Here is an 18,126-nt window from a genome sequence, read left to right on the forward strand (position 1 = left end):
TAGGAGCGGTCAACAAATTTATACGCAAAGGGTGTTATTTCAAAAACCAAAGCCCCACTGGTAACATTTTAGAGAAGCTAAAGGAAGGCAATATGCATCTTGTTTATTTAAGCTAACAGAGTCCTTATGTAGAAAGCCTAGAAAGTGAGTGATCTAGTGGTTGGAGCAGCCTGTCCCCAGGGCCTACAGAAGCCTGTCACTGAGACAACTCCCTCAACTGCCTAGCAGCTCACTTCGGGCTGGTCCCTATGGTACAGCAGCAGGCTGGACCTAGTCAAGAGTTAGGTTTCACTTTATAACCTGGATGTACTTGAAATACAATTAGTTTTGCATATAAAGGAGGCAGAGGCAGCAAAGAAAACTTTAAAACTTGAGATTTTCCAGATTGTGGGTTTTTTTTTTTTTTTTAACAAAAGGTTAAAAGTCGAGAGACAGGCTATTATAAAGGAAAGAGCTGGTTTGCTGGGGAGATCAGTCTCCCTGCCTGGAGTCATCTCATAGCCTGACACAGAACCTGGACCATCCCCCAAGCACTGCATCTCCAGTGCAGATTTTAAGTCATAGCCTGCCATCCTCCAAGGCCTCTGCAGGGAGTGGCCAGTTTGCAGAGGATGGAGGCCAGAACACATTCCCAGATAAGTTTTGGGTTTTCAACCTTTTGTACCCTAACACAAGGCAGAGGGGCAGGAAGAGGGCCTGGGAAGGCCAAGAGCCAGTGAGCTGGGAGAGAAGTGTGCCTAGAAAGCTCACAGCCCCTGCTGCTCTAGAACTGCCCATGGATGGTCTAGGGGCAGCAAGAGCAAGCTGGATGAGGATAGTAGTTTCTAGTCCTTTGAGCTCCCAGTCCCAAATCTCTCCTAAACCCAGACCCTGTGGCCAGCATAGGCACTGGGTTCGGACGCTCCAGTTCGCTGCTCACTCCAGAGCCTACATTTTGGTGCCACCTCTTTGACCAAGATTGGAAGCCTGGTAATATAGGAAATACTGTGACACTGGGCCCAGTGGCTGGGTAGGCACATAACTGAGACACGTTGGCATGGCAGGATTAACAGTGGCAAATCACTTTGGGAAAAGGAGGACATGTTTGCATGGTCTAAGCCTCTGCATCTGGTCCAGCTAGTTCCCTAGCTCTCTGCAGAATGAGGCTGGCCCAGCATGTCCTGTGTCATCCTGTGTTGCTGAGTTACCTGACAACTAAGGCGTCCCAGAGCAAGGTGTCACTCCACCCAGTAGGGCTTCTGCTGCAGTGGTCTGAAACCTGAAGATGCTTCCCTCATGGCTGGCACATGAAGCAGCAGTCTGATTTCAGTCCCTGTACATGGAACTGTGGAGGGCAGACACCTTCCTTGCCCAAGGAGTGAACGCTATATGAACAGTCAGCTGAAAGTGGATACTTCCTTGCTAGTTGTCAGTCCTCTTGCAAGTGGGAACTTGGTGGCCAATGCTTGGGGGACCAGGTGTCACTAGCCTGGCAGGGGTGGGAGGGAGAGCAAGGGCAGACTGGGTACGTCTCCATAGATGCCCCTCTTAAACAGAAGAATCTTCTAGAAGCCTTCTGACCAGTTTTTGTATATACTAAGATTATATTTAAAGCTTTTCTATGTTCTGGGCAAGCTTACTGCCCCTTCAACTTGAGCACTTTGTATTGTCTTTTGTGATAGCATTGATGGGAAATTTTTTACTAGTCTTCTTTATGACTTATTTTCTAATTTTTTGGTAATGGATATCAAAATTTTTATGAATTTTTTTGTTGGTCTTCTGGTAAAATATAAACTTTTTAAACCAAATGAACTGACCGTGAGCTGGCTCCAGGGGAAGTGATAAAAAGGCCAGAACCAGATGTACTAGTTATGTGCTAAATTGTTCCACCCTCTTAAATTCCTGAACAGTAGCATTCCTTGACTTTAAATTATTTAAAACTTTTCCCTTGAGAACAGTGGGAGGTGGTGCCAGGTCGTATACCCATCTGTGGTGTGCTCCAGCACTTTGCTTTAGAAATGTGGTTTAGTTTTGTTGCTTTTTTTGTTAGGATATATATAGTATTTTTATACCTTAATGCTTATTCTTGATGGTATTATTCAGATATTTGAAGGATCAGAAATGAATTTTTTTTCCCCCAAACTCCTTTATTTTCCCTGATGACCTTGTCAGGCAGTTTCAAAATCCAAGTGGTTTTAATATCTAAAAAGCTACGATTTAAGCTCTCCACAAGCTGCAGAAATCAAAGCCCTCATTTGTAACAGGCCCTTGGTGGGCCCTGTCCTCTATCCTGGAGGACAAGAGTAGATGAGCATGTGGCTGCCCGTGGGGACAGGTGTAGGCTGCTGGTAAAGCTGACCAGTGACTTGGAAGCAGCTGAAGTTCACCATGAGGAGCAGGACTGCCAAGTTCAAGCATGGAACTGCCTTCGGCCTCTCTGTCCCTTGGCCAAAGCTGTCAGCCCTTGGTCCTGTGTCTGTGTGAGGTATAAAAATAAAGCTTCTGATGTCAAATGCCACATTTCTGCAGTACTCGCTGTCTAGGAGGCGGGGCCTTGTGGAGGGATGAGCCGGGGTTTCTTGCAGCATCCACTGGAAGCAAAGGGCTTTGAGGGTCTCAGCTTCTTCTGGGGTCCTGATGCTTCTCTGACACCACCTGCTTGGAAGCTTTTGAGTGTAAGAATACAATGACCTAACCACTCCTCTGTTTGTCCTGAAGAGCCCCCAACTGCATCTCCTTTTTGTTTTTGAGATCACCATCTCTCTTTTTTGGTGGGGAGGGAGACTGGGTGGGCAGGGTCTTGCTATGTGGCCTTGACTGTCCTGGAATGTGCAGTGATCCTCCTGCCTCTGCTTCCCAAGACTAGGATTATAGGTGTGTGTCACCATACCTGGCCCCCTACTTGTCCTCTTAAAAATGTGAGGTATCAGGTTACCTCAACAGAGAGGTCTGGATGGGTGTGGGAAGGCAAGTTGGAAGGGCAATATGGTTAAAAGTGGGCTAGGGGAAAGACTGGCTCTGCCACCTAGAGAGACAAAGAGCATGGGTCTGGTTTTAATGTTAGAGATGGAAAAATAATACCAAGGTACATTCTAGAACCAAGATCTTTTGAGATTTTGAAGATTCAAGGTTTGGGGTAGGGTAAGAAAATCTGTTAAAATGTAATATGACAAGCTCTAAGGGGTGGTAGCCCAAGGACAACAGGGGGCCCCGGGCAGGCTGATGTAGTTAGCAGAGTACTCTAGTATGACACTGCCTCCAGAGGGGATCTGTGCCCACACCTGTGAAGTGACAGCTGGGGAAAGCTGAGGAGCAGGGCCTCCAATCAGGGGACTGAAAGCCAGCATGAGTTGAAGACAGAACACAAAGCCATGAACAGGTGTCTGTAAGTTATTTAGACACATTTCACAGAAAAGTACAGGCCAAGGGAAGGATTCTTGTCAGGAGACACACAATTGGCCTACAATATAAAGGAATTGATGACTATGGGGAGAAGGGGGTCAGAGGGAAGACCTCCTCTTTCCCTGGGGGATCTTTTGCTCTCTTCACAGCATAAGCTATTGATTGGCTTTACCCAGGAATGGCTAAGGCAGCAAGGTGAGGCAGCAGACAGACAGTGAGCATGCACCAAGCAAAGGGCAATAGAAGTGGCTTGTAGAAGTGGTCTCAAGGATCAGAGGCCCATCAGGGCTTATCAAAACAGCCTAGAAGTACATGCCCCTGCTTCAGGATCTAGACTGGGGTTTGAGAAACAATCTGAATATCTAAATCTCTTTTGAGACAAGGTCTCCCTATGTAGCCTAGGCTGGCTTTGAACTCTAGACCCTCCTGCCTATGTATTCTGAATGCTATGATTACATATGTGTGTCACCATACCCAGCCCCTTGAGAATCTGCATTTTAACAGGACCCATAGGTAGTAGCACTAGCCAAGAAACAGCCGAGTGAACACAAGCCATCCCTGAGGTGGGGGGTTGGGGTGGAAGAGGGCAAACTTAGAACTGGGACAGAGCCTTCCTCTTTAACCCAGGCCATATTCCTCAGCACCAGATGAGGGATGGAAAGGCCAGGGATTCCCAAGGGCCAGGACTAGACCCAGGTCATAGGCAAGAGGTTTATTGGCCTGAACTTACAAGGGCAGAAGACTCAAGAGACAGACACAGGAGCCCCTAGACCTGCATCCCTACCAGGATCCATGGGGGTCAGTCTGCGCTACCAGGAACTGAAGTCTCCAAATCCCCGGCTGGGCTTTTTCTTGGTCACAGGGACAGCTGTGCTGGTTGATGGTTCTTCCTCTGCTGCTCGTTTCCTGAGACAAGAAGACTCTAGCTATCCCACAAGAGCCAAGAGCTCATGCCTTCAAGTTTCCTAAGGTAACTCAGCATCTAGACACATAGCCTTCCCTTTAGAAGCACCTCATTCTAAAGTGCTGCTCCCACATCCCCTAGTCCTGATATCCTTGGCCTGCACAGGGCCCAATGCAGGCCCTTATGAAGCAGGCCCCCTCCCACCCCTCCAGCAATAAGCTCTTAGGCACAAGCTCAGACTCCTGTCTAGTGATGGTGATTTTTCTGGCCACCACCTGGTCTACCCCAGGAACACTAGGAAAACAGGTCCCAGCCTTTTAGAGGGCTGTAAAAGATGCCACCCCATCACACTCACGTGACTGCTGGATTGATATACTTGCCCACCCCCTGGCGGTATGTTTGGGGGCCCTGGCTTCCAGGCTGGGGCTGGCTTGTCTTGACCTTGGCCTCTGGGGCCGCTTGGTGCTGTGTCTTCTTCCGCTCCTGGGCAATCTGTGGAGAGCAGAACTGTCTGAGGCAGAGACCCAAGGTGTGGTCCTCTCACCACAGCTAGGAAGGAGGGCAGCAGCTGATCCAAAGCCCTGAGGTGTGGGACCTCCTGCCACAACCAGCAAGGACATGACTTGTTTGATGCCTTCCCCAGGGCCAGCTCTACACCCTCCTTACCTGGGCATCGGCCTCTTCATAGGGGTCCACAAACACCGTTGTGGTACATATGCACACTTCTTCCTGGTGGCAGAAGCAGAGGCTCGATGAGCAGGCAGCATATTCCTCCAACTAGCACCCAATGGGCAGTGGCCCATGTTCTCCCAAGGCACATACCTTAGGACGGTCAGTTTTGGGATCACTCTCCACATTCTCCATAGCGGTCAGTGTCTCAAAACCCCCAACAACCCTGTAGTAGAACAGAGTTGGGTCTGTCTGCACCCTAAGCAAAGCATCATTATGGCAAAGTCTTCAAAGCATACCAGGAAGAAGACTGACTCATGGTGTGGGGCTTCACAACCCAACCATGCTGCTAGATCAGACTGGCCTGATTGTCCTTGGGCAGCACTGGAGCCACCAGCCAAGAAAGGCTGGGCCAGGAAAGAAAGGGGCAGCAAACCATACCCTGCCAGGTTCGGTGACTGAAGTATAACTTGGACAAAACCATAGCCCTTGCTTCCATACTATTTAGTCCGCTGAGGCAGGGTTTCGTATAGCCCAGGCTAGCCTTCAACTCCTAATCCTTTAGCTTCCAACTCCCAAGTACAGGGAATATAGGTGTACACCACTACACCTAGCTTTCCCATATCCCCCAACCCCCCATAACACCAGAGTTGAGTGCTCATCATAGACTGGCCTACCAAGCAAAAATACCATCTGGGCCTTTGTGGGAAAGTCTGTTGACCCACAGACTAGGAGATGAGGAGAAAAAGGAATGTGGTCCAGATACCATCCAAAGGGTACCCTGGTGGGAGGGAGGATAATAAGCCAGGTCAGGATGGGTATGTCTCCTCTCCTTGGTCCTACAGGCCTGGAAAGTCAACCTTTCCCCATAGAAAAATCCCAACCAAGTCCTCATTCTTGACACCCACAGTCCTCAGCAGGGATAGTACAAAGCACAATGCTGAGGTCTGGGGCAAAGGTCGTGGCGGCCCACTGGTGCACAGCCCACGCTGCACTCCCAACCCATGCAGCAGCTGTACTTACCGTCCAAAGATGGTGTGCTTCTTGTCTAGGTAAGCACAGGAACGGAACGTGATAAAGCTAGGGAAGAAGGACATGAAGGTCAGGGAAGCTGCAAGCTGCCTCATCTACTGCTCTCCTAGCAGTGACTGGTCCTCAACTTGAACCATAAGCCCTTCATGACCTACCCAGGAACCTGTAGCTTCCTTGTATATGCCTTGTGTGCCTAGCTCTACCTATTTCTTGTCCACGGCAGGCAATCAAATAGGATACCCAGATAAACCCAGACTTCCTAAGAGAAAGCCCAGAGCTCAGCTTCATAGGATGCTGCCAACCTCCCATGGTAAGACCTTGCCTGAAAGCCAAGCAGGAGAGGCTGGAGGCTTGAGCCTGACCATGAGACTACTTGGAAGAAGGCTCTGGGATGGGGGAAAAGTACCACTGTGAGCCCTGTTGAGGGAAAGACCACACTGATCAGGTCTCTAGGGTAAAGTCAAATAGTCTAGGTATGTGCCATTTAGAAAGAAGCCCTAGACAATAGACTGAATAGCTGACAGCAAAAGGGCAGAAAACATCAGACAAGGGGTGGGGCAGAGGTGGGTGTGGAGAATCACACCTGCAATCCCAGCAGTTAGGAGACTGAGCTCAAGGTCAGCCTGGGCTACACAGTGAGACCCTGTCTCTAAATAAAAAAATAAACGAATAGTCAGAAGACAAGCATCATCTGGGATGGGTTACAGTGCAAGAGGTATAAAGTCACTGCCCACAGTGGCAGGTGAACACAGCCCTACTGTGACAACATGACATCAGCCTCATCCCAGTAGCTCACAAAGTCCTCTTGGTGAGCCACAGAACACTGAACCTGCATTGAACATGCATCACCTGGCAAACAGGGGCATTCCTGAGGCCATTGGGCAAATCCCATAGACATCAAGCCCACAACTATGCACACCTGAACTCTGACACCTCTCACTGGCTTTAAACCTCATAATTTTGTTGTTCAAACAAGGTCTCACATAGCCTAGGCTAGTCCTGAGTTCACTTTATAAGCCAAGATGACTTTGAACTGAACCTCCTATCTCATCATTGGTACACACCACCACACATGGCTCACCTGTGAATTCCTAACACAATGAAGGGAACTAGAAAAAGAATGAAATGAACCTGAAGAGAGGGAAGTAAAGAATAGCAAAAGGAGGGGCTATAGAGATGGTTCAGTGGTTAAGAGCACTGGCTGCTCTTGCAGAGAACCCGGGTTCAAATCCTAGCACCCACATGGCTAACCACCAACCTAACTCCAGTCCAGGGGATCTGACACCCTCTTCTGACCTCCACAGGCACTGCATGACATGGGTACACTTACATGCAGTACACTTAAAATCAAAATATTTTTTTAAATTTCAAAAAGAACAGCAAAAGGAGCTGGGCATGGTGATGCATTCCTTTAATTCCTATACCTGGGGGGCAGAGGCAGTCAGATTTTTTGAGATTGGGGCCAGCCTGGTCTACATAGTGAGTTTCAGGCCAGCTGGGGCTCTCCTAAAAAATAAAACAAGTAACAACAACAACAAAAAAAAAAATAGCAAAAGAGAAAAAGAAGATGTAACAGAAATAGTTAATTCTTGACTAAAGTTAGTATTATTTATAAGGAAATCCTTGACAAAAAAAAATTACTAGAAAAGGCACAAAATATTATGTCATAGATTATTATGGTTAGATTATTATGAAGTTAGAAATAATGAAAATAAAGTAATCCCCACATATAGTTAAATAACAAAAACTAACCACAAACCCAACCTATGTACTAATAAAATGTCCTGGACAACACTTGGCTAAAAAAAATTGAAAGGGAAGTGATGGAGCTCAGAGATGACTCAGATGATTGCTGCTCTTGCAAAGGACACAAATTATGGTTCCCAGCACCCATGTTGGGCAGCACACAGGGGATGTGATGCATCTGGCCTGCATTCATATGCATATACCACATACACAATTTAAAATAATAAAGAGGGAGGGAGGGAGGGAGGGAGGGAGGGAGGAAGGAAGGAAGGAAGGAAGGAAATGACAAGACCAAACAGGACATACATCCCAAAATATGCAAGACTGGAGGTACAGTGCAATGATGGGGCACTTCCCAGCATGTGTGAGGACCTGAGTTCCACCTTTAGCTCTAAAATTAAAAAACATAAACTCAGCTGGGCATGGTGGCACATGCCTTTAATCCCAGCACTCAGGAGGCAGTGGCAGGCAGGTCTCTATGAGTTCGACTAGCCTGGTCTCCATAGCGAATCCAGGCCAGCTAGGGCTACAGGGAGACCCTGTCTCAAAAAGACCAAAATACATACATACATACATACATACATACATACATACATACATACATACATAAACAAACTAACTCATTTGTCTTCACTGGTACAGAGTAAGACATGTAGTTGAAGTGGAGAAAGAGGAAAAAATGAGGAAGAAGCAAATCTAGAAACCAAAAATGATTACACAAAGTAAAACCAGAAAAACCCTTCATGAACCATGGAAGAAACAAGGAATATACTGTGCTTGAATGAGAAAGGAGCCTTCAGCAGAGAGACACTGAGGATACACGATAATTCCATGCAAACAACTGTGAAAACCTGGAAATAGGAATCAAATTCCAGATAAACAGAAAGTAACAGGCAATGTCTATAACAGAAGCTCCAGAGAAGCAGCAGGAACCAGATGTGTCCTTGGCTGGCTGTTAATACCCAGGGATACCCACTTCACTTTACTCTAGACCATCAAGCAATACACCAGACAACAATGGATCACATGACCAAGACTGTCTCCTATGAGAAGAGAACAGCCATGTGATCATTAGGACAGATGCTAAGAACAAAACCTCTGGCAATTCAGCGGCCTCTCTTGAAATTCAGGCCTAGTGACAAATGTTAGCAGACTACAAAACCACATTTCATGTGCCCCTCTTCAACGACCCATAGTGACAGTAATGACTGATGTACACAGAGGAAGTTGAAGATGCTTCCTTCTCTGCTAATTTCAATTATCTACAAAGAGGGCTGGAAAGATGGCTCAGCAGTTAAGAGTACTGGCTGCTCTTGCAGAGGACCCTGGCTCAGTTCCTAGCACACATAGCAGCTAACAACCATCCATAACTCCAGTTTCAGGGGATGCAACACCTTCTAACTTCTGTAGGCTTTATAGGCATGTGATGCACTTATATACATGCATACAAAACACTTCATACACACACAAAAAAAATAAATTTACAAAGAAACTTCGTAAAAACTATTTGGTTTTAGCTATGACTGGTGGCATACACCTGCAATCTCAGTATTTAAGAGGCAGAAGAGGACTGCTCTGGACTACATAATGAGACACTTTCTCAAAAACAACAACAAACTATTTGATAAAATAGCTACATATAGCCAGGCGTGCTGGCACATGCTTTTAATCCCAGCACTTGGGAGGAAAAGGCAGGCAGATCTCTGTGAGCTTGAGGCCAGCCTGGTCTACATAGTAAGTTACAGGCCAGCTGGGGCTACAGGGAAACCCTGTCTCAAAAAGACAAAAAAAAAAAAAAAAAAAAAAAAAAAAAAAAAAAAGAGAAACATATCCAAAGGGAAATTAAGCCACATTCTTAGATGAAGAATGGACTATACATACTCATTCTTCCAGAATACATGTGTGTGATCCTTCCAGAAAAGGCCAGGTATCCAAGGGCTTTGCCAGCCTCATTCTTATACACCTACCACTCAACAGCCACTCTGCATACATACTGGGTCTTGCTCTGAATCAGAGCTTTGTCCAACACCTCTCACCGGCCACCTGTCCCCACATGGTTCCTCCCAAAGCACTGGTCCAGTAATCCTGCCTGGTACCTGGTACCCACAAACCCATACTCCTGGTTTTTGCCTGCTTTGCCAAGAAGCTGTTAACGACCTCTAACTACTGGCTGCAGCTCAGCATGTAGTTAAAACATCTGACTCAGGAACTGGGCACCCTGTCTGGATTTAACTTGGGCCCAGCACAACTTTCAGGGAGAGATAAGAAGAGGAACCGTAGGGCCCTCTGCAGACTACCCCCACAGCTGAGTAGGAATAACTGGGCCCGAGACTCACAACTGAGACTTGTTGGTGTTGGGCCCTGAATTGGCCATGCTGAGCACACCACGGCCTGTGTGTGAGAGGTTGGGCCGGAACTCATCTTTGAAAGGCTTGCCCCAGTACGACTCTCCACCTGGAACAGAAAAGAGCACAGTCAGTGTTCAGTCACAGACAGTCTTAGTCCAGGAGGATCACAGAGTGCCACTTGCCCTAAGGCACCTTCCTTAATGACTCCTGGACCCCAGTGCTTTCACACACCACCTGTTGTTGGGCCAAGGGTTAAAGGATCAAAGCTACAAGGCATCATTCTGACACATGGGTTGAGGCTATGGCTGGCCCATGTGGCTGAAGACCAGAGAAAAGATTATCATTGCCCTGCAGGGGCTGTGGGGTAATAATTATCTCACTCCATGAGGATAAAGGCCACATGGTTACACCATGTGCTTATGAACAGCTGGGTTCTGAGGCAACAGAACCCCAAACATCTCTTTGTCTTATTATGATAGAGACCCTAGGGCTTAGGGAGGTAGAGATGACCCATACAATGGGTAAACAAGAGGTACAAGAGGTAGCCCAGGGAGCCAGCCACTTGAATTGTTTTTCTCCCTCTAATCTATCAGATTCCACCTCCAGAGTTTTCCCAGCCCAGCTCCCCACCAGGCCCTCAAAACAGCCACAGGCATTGAAACAAGGCTGGTACCTACCTGTGCCAGTGCCTGTGGGGTCACCCCCCTGGATCTGCAAAAACAAGAACTAACGATTAGCAGGTTAGCTGAGGTCACTGGCCCTGCTGCTGCCTATCACCCACTGCCCACCCTGACAGAAAAACACTGCCTACCTACCAGACAGGCTTCCCAAAATGCCCAAGCCTCAGTGAGGACAAGAGACCGCCTCTTTGACCCCAGGTCTTCCTGGGCTAGCACTCAAGGGCCAGCTGCAGGATCCCTAGCAAAAGATTCACCTGAAGACCCTGCCCTGGCCACACATAGCATAGGCCAGATGCCTGAGACAGGGCAGGTACAAGCCCATTTGGCTCCTGGATGTGCCCACTCCCATGTCATAAAGCATCTGTGGCCAGCACCAACTTGCGCCACTCACCACAAAATTCCTAATGGATCTGTGAAAGATGGTGCCATCATAATAGTGCTTCTTGCAGAGCTTGATGAAGTTTTCACAGGTTTTTGGTGTCTGCAAAACATGCCAATACTTCTGTGAAACACACAGAAGTCAACAGTCACAAAGCCCATAGGCCTTTACCATACAGCAGAGAGCTGCCTGGGCTGCAAGAGCCCTGAAGGCTGATCCAGTCTGACCTCCAGAAGCTAAGCAAGAGAGTCCTGCAGCCATATGACACATGGCAGAGTAGAAGGGGAACCAGGTCCCTTTCCTGAGACCTACACACATACCTACCAGGCAGCCAAGGAGACATGCTATGTGGCTAACAGGACTCTGGGGAAGGAAGCCTGGGGTCAGGGAGGACTTCCTAAAAATACAAACTACAGCTCCATATCTAAGACATGGATGCCCAGTGACCCCAGAAACTGCCTGGCATTGGTAAGGGAATACCCACTGTACCCACCAAGTCACAGTGCAGTTCCAGGTTGAGGTCACCCTTATTGGTGTGCAGTCTCACGTAGCCCTTCTTCTTTACAAACTGGTAGCGCAATACATCTTCATCAATGGTAGCTGCAAACAAGTTCTAAGCTCTGCACCTGTCTTGGACCTGGGGTGACTCCTCCATTGAGGCCCTATGTCCTGTCACATAAGCTCAGTACCAATGAGTCTGAGAAGAATGCAGGAGCCAGAGGCTAAGGATCACACCAAGGAAAACCTGAGCATTTCAAGGCCAAGAGCCAAGGACATATGAAGAAAACACCATCTGACAAGCCTGGGCTCATATAGCCTCCCCACCAAACACAAAACCCACCTTCTAAGACACCCACCCCCTGACCACCAGACTCCAAGTGCTTGCACAAAACAGGGATGCTGAGGTAGGCAGGGATGCTGAGGCTGCCACTGTGAATTCTGCCCCAGGGAATGGGGGAGTGGTAGCTACCTGCTTCATGCGTGGTCTCAGGCACCATAGCAGTGGAGGTGAAGGATGCACTGACCTTTCCCGTGGAATAGTGGGCCTGCAGGAAAACGATATGCTCAAATCCAGGTCATCACCTCCTCCAAGACAGCTTCCTAACCCACAACCCCAGGCATAGGGGACAGCCCAGCCCAGACTGGAAGCTAGCCAAGACCAAAGGGCACCATTACCGGCAACCAAGAGGGATAAACCAAGAGTTTCAACTGATGACATTAAGTCAAGTCATAGCAATCACCACCACCACCACCACCACCACCACACAGGATCAGCCTTCTCCAGGGACAGGAATACAAAGGCAATTGAAAGTTTTTTTCTCAAGGTTTCATATTTTTCTACAGTAAACACATGATCTCTTTAATTAGGAATACAGAAAAAAGATCAGTATTTTTTTCATCCTAAAGACAGAGATAAAAAAGGAGGGATGACATACAAGCAAATAATACTCAAAAGTGCAATGGTAGCTGGGTTCAAGCAGGGGAATTATGGACATGAACTTTAATTTTCCAAAATTTCCTAGATAACTCCCTATGGGAGTCAGCTTCTGCCTTTCTTATGGCTCAGGCTCATCAGGCTCAGCTTAAAAGGCAAAGAGGGCACCTTTGGACCCAATGGGCTAGACAGATTTCAGTACCAAAGCTACAGACAGGGCTTCAGGTAGACAGACAGACCAGCCCCAGGGAAGGCCCAGGCAAGACCTGAGACCTTGGCAGCCCCTGTAGGCCCTACCCACCCAGCCACCACAAACCTGCAGGTCCTGAAGCTGCTGTGTCGTGAAATGTAAAAGCTACCTCTAGAACCCCCAGAGCCAGCAGGTAGCAGACCACTGACGCCTGGGTCAGGGACCATGGCACAAGGCAGCCCTACTTCTGCTGGGCCAATGCTGCCACAAAACCCCAGGCTGTCAATCATCCCTCCAAACCCAGTGTGTATGATTCCCCTTTGACCTGTTTGGAGTTCAGTTGCCTCAACAGTCCTGGAAGGCCCCACAGCATTGAGGGTGCCAACCACCTCCCCTCCAAATATATCCCAGGTCCTAGTGAACATATTCCCCAGGATCATTCCACTGCTCAGAGCGGCAGAGCCAGAGCAATCCACTCACAGCATTCAGCTGGTCCACCTTCCTCTTCTCAGGGGCCTTCATGGTGGCTGCTAGGATCTCATCTCCTTTGAACTCCTTGTACAGCTCCTCTAATGTCTCTCGGGTCTCAGCATTTGTATTTTTCAAATAATAAGATGGATCCTGTCTGGCCTTTTCTTCATCTACAAAACAGTACACAGGCCCCAGGCAGCTAAGGCACCAGGAAGCCAAGGCCTGAAATAGTCTACAGATGGGCATAACAGGAACAGAAATGGAGTTACTCACAAGTATATTAGCACAGGATCTCTGGCCACAGCACAGCCCCAGGTTACTGCCCTGGATTATGTAGCAGAAAGGTGGGGAGCACACAGAAACACAGTGCCACAGGGACTAGAGGGGTCTCCTTCATGCAGTCCACTGGACTCAGAAGATGGGTTGATTTTACTTTCTTTATATTTACCTGTATACCATAACCTTTTTACAATGTGCGTTTTGCTTTTGCAATTTTTTTGGGGGGGGAGGGTCATTTTGTTTTTTTGTGGGTTTTTTTTTTAGACAGGGTCAGTCACCCAATAGCCCCAGCTGGCATGGAACTATGTAGACCAGGCTGGTTTCAAACTCAGAGATCCCCCCTGCCTCTGCCTCCCAAATGCTAGGATTACAGGTATGCACCACCATGCCCAGCTCTGCTTTTGTAATTTTACTTATTTATTTTTTGGTCCTTTTTTGAGACAGGGCCTCCCTGTAGTCCCAGGTGGCCTGTGCACTTGCTATATAGACCAGGCAGGCCTTCATCTCACAGACATCCGCCTGCCTCTGCCTCCCAAGAGTGCCACCATGCCCGGCTGCTTTTGTAACTGTAAAAGTTTTTATTTTAGGCCAGGCGTGGTGGTGCACGCCTTTAATCCCAGCACTTGGGAGGCAGCGGCAGGGGGATCTCTGTGAGTTTAAGGCCAGCCTGGTCTACATAGTGAGTTCCAGGACAGTTGGGGCTACAGGGAGACCCTGTCTCAAGAAGACCAAAAAAAAAAAAGTTCTTATTTTAGGGGACTGAAGAAATAGCTCAATGGCTAAGAACACTGACTGCTCTTACAGAGAGCCTGGGTTTGGTTCTCAGCACCCAGGTGATGGCCAGCAACTATCTGTAACTCCAGTTCTAGTGGCTCCGACTGCCTCTTCTGGTTTCTGTGAGTTTGCACACATGGTACACTTACAACACATGTAGGCAAAACACTCCTACACATAAAAATAAAAAAAAATTAAAGTTCTTATTTTAAATGAAAGAAGTGTTTGAGGTTTTTCCAGATATGAAATGTTTCACCTGCACCCAGGCAGGATAGCAATGTTGACTGCTAGGCCAAAGGCTGTAGCTCACTGGGTGGATGATCTCTAGATCATCCCTACCTCCTATCCTCCTTCATCCCTAGGCCTGGTCTCTGGTCTCTTGAGCTCAGTTATCCCAGAGTTGTGTGTTCCACCTCCCTAAATCCAGACTGGTCCACAATTTCTATCATGAGGGCCAAGAACACTATTTCCAGCTGTGATGATGCCAAGTGAGCTCTGGGCATGAGTCTGGCTGACTCCTGGAGATACGAAACACCCACAAGTGAGCTAATAAAACTGGGGATCCTCTCTTCAACCATCCAATAGTGTGCTATAGTGTGATCGACAGTATGGGCCAAATGCAGGAAGTAGAGGGGACAAAGATCCAGTCCAATTTTACCCCAGGCAGGCCTGATGTCACCCAGAGTCATGCCTGAAACCCCTCCATCAGTATACCCTAGACAGAGCAGTCGCCAACAAGAATCCAAGAAACACAGGACCACCAAGACTGAGGAAGGGAAAGTGAGGTGTCGTGGCAGAGCAGCACATGGGACATGATGGTGTTTCCATGACTACAGCCAGCTGTTTATCTGACCATCTGTAGCCAGCTGGTTCACTGACCACCTGACACTTTGCAGATTCAAGAAATTTGGAGCCTGTCAGGTATGGTGGTACAGGTCTACAATCCCAGCACCATTAGAAAGAGGCAAAAGGATTGCTGCAAGCTTGAGGCCAGCCTGGTCTACATTGCAAATTTCAGGCCAGCCAGGGATTTCCAAAATAAACATGGAGCCTAGTTAGGCAAAAGCTTGATCCATAGGGTCTCTGGATCCTGGGAAGGAAGGGCTTGCCCAGGAAGCAAACCTGTATACCAATCACAGCAGCCATTGGTTGTCCATACCTGGGTCTGTCATTTTCATGTTATTCTTCACATGGAAGAAGTTGGAGACATTGAACTTGTCCAAATTGGTGGGGTCCTATGGCAAGAAGAGATGACCCAGCAATAAAACCAGGGCTGTGATCAAATCAAATAGCTGCCTAAGATGGCAAAGGCTGGGAAGGTACCCACAGGGGAAGAGGCTATGGTTGTGCTAAAGCCTCATGAATCAAGCAAGGAAGAAAGCTTTGCCCTGAGGGTGACAAGGGTGGGTGGGACAGGGTACAGATTGCCTAGCTGCTCATCAAGTAGTGTTCCCTGCCTCCAGACACACAATTAAGGAACATGGCTTACTGGAAGGTAGTACAGGATGGATTGGTCAGCCAATCAGATTGGAATGCCACAGAGGAGAAGTCCTGTAGGCCTGTCCTGGCCTAAGCTCCATCCAGGCCATTCCCCCTTTCCTGCCAGTTTTTACCATTCATCCACCACCCATAGGGACACCTGTGCCAGTTGCTGCTCTTGGAGCAGTGAGGTGGAATCTACAGAGTGGCCTATTCATCTTGATGCCTGAGATGGCTTATGGGGCAGATGAGTTAGATGAGGCCCCTGATGTGGGAGCCATGAGAGCCAGATGGAGGGCATGGCCAAGTCAAGGTCCAGATGACCATAGGGGTTGGGGTACGGCACTGAGAGTAGCTGGGAAGCAGTCACAGGGATATCATGGGACAGGAGACCACCAAGCTTGTAAGGACAGCTGGGAGGCAGAGAGAAGCAGAAGGTCTCTGAAGCCACTTACCTGCAGGGTGATAATGTCTTGCCTAGAAAAGGGCTCATCAGTCAGCAGGTCCCTCAAGTACTTGGCTTTGATGTTTAATTGCTCCACAGCCTATAGCAGAACAGAAACGGTGTCACAGTCCCCTCTAGTCCCTGGTAAAGAGGAAAGAGGTAAACAAGCACCCAAAGTAGCTGCCTTGGGGTACACACCCTTGGGGTACTCTCACTCTGCTAGCAGAGACTAACCAAACCAATCTGGCTGCTTCAAGCAGGAGATCCAACATAGGCTGTCCCACACCATAGACTGTTCCTTGCCCCAGCCTGAGCAGGGGAACAGTGTGAAAGCCACTATTTCCTGTACCTACAGCCATCCCTGCCAGAACCCCTCCCACCAACCTGGCACCTGCTCTTCTTCCCTTCCCTCTCAGATTCTTCCAAGGGCCTGGTCCATGATGAAAACATGGGAGGACAAGATCCCTGAACTGCCAGGATTTCAGATCCAGAGGCCACAGAAGCACATGCTCCTCACTTCAAATCCTCATAAAGGTAGGGAGGTCACCCAGAGCTTGAGATGATGCCTTGTGCTGGTAGCTACAGAGCCCATGAGGACAGACTGTGCTCACTGTGCCTAGCTCCCACCCCACCCCCAGCACTCAGCTAGGCTGCTAGAATACCCTCAAAGCACAGACAAGAGCCCAACATACAGAGTCCCATCCCCTGCAATGGGGGCCTACCTCATAGGTATAGACATTGCCAGTTGTCCTGATGGCTACAATGTGGGTGTTGTCAGTGAACACGGAGAATAGCACTGGGCAGTGGTATTTTCCTAGAGTGAAAGCACAAATACAGGGCCAGTGGCTCTCAAGAGTTTTGATCAAGCAAGCACAGGAGCACATATCCATCATCCCAGCTACTCAGGAGACTAAGGCAGAAGGACAGAGAGTTCTAGGCCAGCTGGACAACTTAACAAGACCTTGTCTCAAAGTAAAATTTTAAAAAGGAGGCTAGACATAGCTTAAAGGCAGGACACTTTCATAGCATGTATAAAATCCTGGATATAACCCCAGTACCACAAGAAAAAGGGAAAACAAAACAAAACAGAATTTAATCATCCGAATGAAGATCATTAGGGGTCAGAGAAAGGAAAAAGGTGGAACCTTGGGCCAGCTGCCAAGAGCTGGGAACCACAGGGATATAGCCAGCTCCTTTTCACCTTGTGAGACCCAAACTTTGCTCGGCCTTCCTCAGAGGAGGAGTCTCTGTTAGCATCTAGCCTGGCCCAGGTGAACACACCAGCCTCTACCTCTTAAAGCCATTCCAGATAGAATACAGCTCATCTTTCCAGAGATACCATCTCCACTGCTCTTTCTATTGCTCATGTCCTCAGTACCTACCACCACTGTCCTGATCTCCTGGCCTCCCCCACCTTGCCAAAAGCCAGCCATCCATCCAGCCAGCCAGCCAGCCCTACCTCCCTGCCCTGATGATCTTCCACCCAACAGCCAGGGGCCTGGTCTAGTGAGTCTCAACAAATAAACTGCAGGGGGGGGCGGTATTAGACAGGCATGCCACCCACAGGCATCTGGATGTACTGTTAAAAACCTCAATCTCAATATAAAAAGGAAATCATTACAAAAAAAATGGGAATTTAACCAATGAGTGCATTTGATGTGATTAAGGATTCCTGTTGATTTTATTTTTAGGTGTCATAATGCTATTATGAGGATGTAAGACTTCATCTTTTTTTTTTTTTTTTTTTTTTTTAATTTACTATGGGGCTGGAGAGATGGCTCAGTGGTTAAGAGCACTGGATGCTCTTGCCAAGGACCCAGGTTCATTCCTAGCACCGACATGGCAGCTAACAATCATCTGTAATTTTTTTATTACATTTTAATTTCTTTGTGTCTCAGACCAGGATGGGAGGGA

General features: G+C 48.0%; 1 protein-coding gene across 16 annotated transcripts in view; it reads right to left on the reverse strand.

Annotated features, from left to right (window-relative positions):
- Positions 1–392: 392 nt before the first annotated feature.
- Positions 393–18,126, reverse strand: part of Ppil2 (peptidylprolyl isomerase like 2) — a 35,521-nt gene continuing 17,787 nt past the window's right edge. For 3 of the 16 annotated variants that reach the window (XM_029567859.1, XM_017800382.2, XM_029567861.1), the window contains 15 exons: positions 16,935–17,026; positions 16,223–16,312; positions 15,448–15,523; positions 13,245–13,405; positions 12,110–12,185; positions 11,633–11,739; positions 11,152–11,241; positions 10,758–10,791; positions 10,069–10,186; positions 5,978–6,034; positions 5,108–5,180; positions 4,952–5,014; positions 4,670–4,777; positions 4,166–4,287; positions 393–2,637 (listed from right to left, as the gene is read on the reverse strand). In XM_029567859.1, coding sequence (XP_029423719.1) covers positions 2,265–2,637; positions 4,166–4,287; positions 4,670–4,777; positions 4,952–5,014; positions 5,108–5,180; positions 5,978–6,034; positions 10,069–10,186; positions 10,758–10,791; positions 11,152–11,241; positions 11,633–11,739; positions 12,110–12,185; positions 13,245–13,405; positions 15,448–15,523; positions 16,223–16,312; positions 16,935–17,026 — 1,640 coding nt within the window. In that variant the 3' untranslated portion in view covers positions 393–2,264. Of the gene's footprint in view, positions 2,646–4,165; positions 4,288–4,640; positions 4,778–4,951; positions 5,015–5,107; positions 5,181–5,977; positions 6,035–10,068; positions 10,187–10,757; positions 10,792–11,151; positions 11,242–11,632; positions 11,740–12,109; positions 12,186–13,244; positions 13,406–15,447; positions 15,524–16,222; positions 16,313–16,934; positions 17,027–18,126 lie in introns of all 16 variants that reach the window. The other 13 variants (XM_008842211.3, XM_017800383.2, XM_008842209.3 and 10 more) reach the window with 13 other exon arrangements.

This window comes from Nannospalax galili, unplaced genomic scaffold (assembly GCF_000622305.1).
Source record: "Nannospalax galili isolate Female #2095 unplaced genomic scaffold, S.galili_v1.0 scaffold321, whole genome shotgun sequence".
Classification (NCBI taxonomy): Eukaryota; Metazoa; Chordata; class Mammalia; order Rodentia; family Spalacidae; genus Nannospalax; species Nannospalax galili.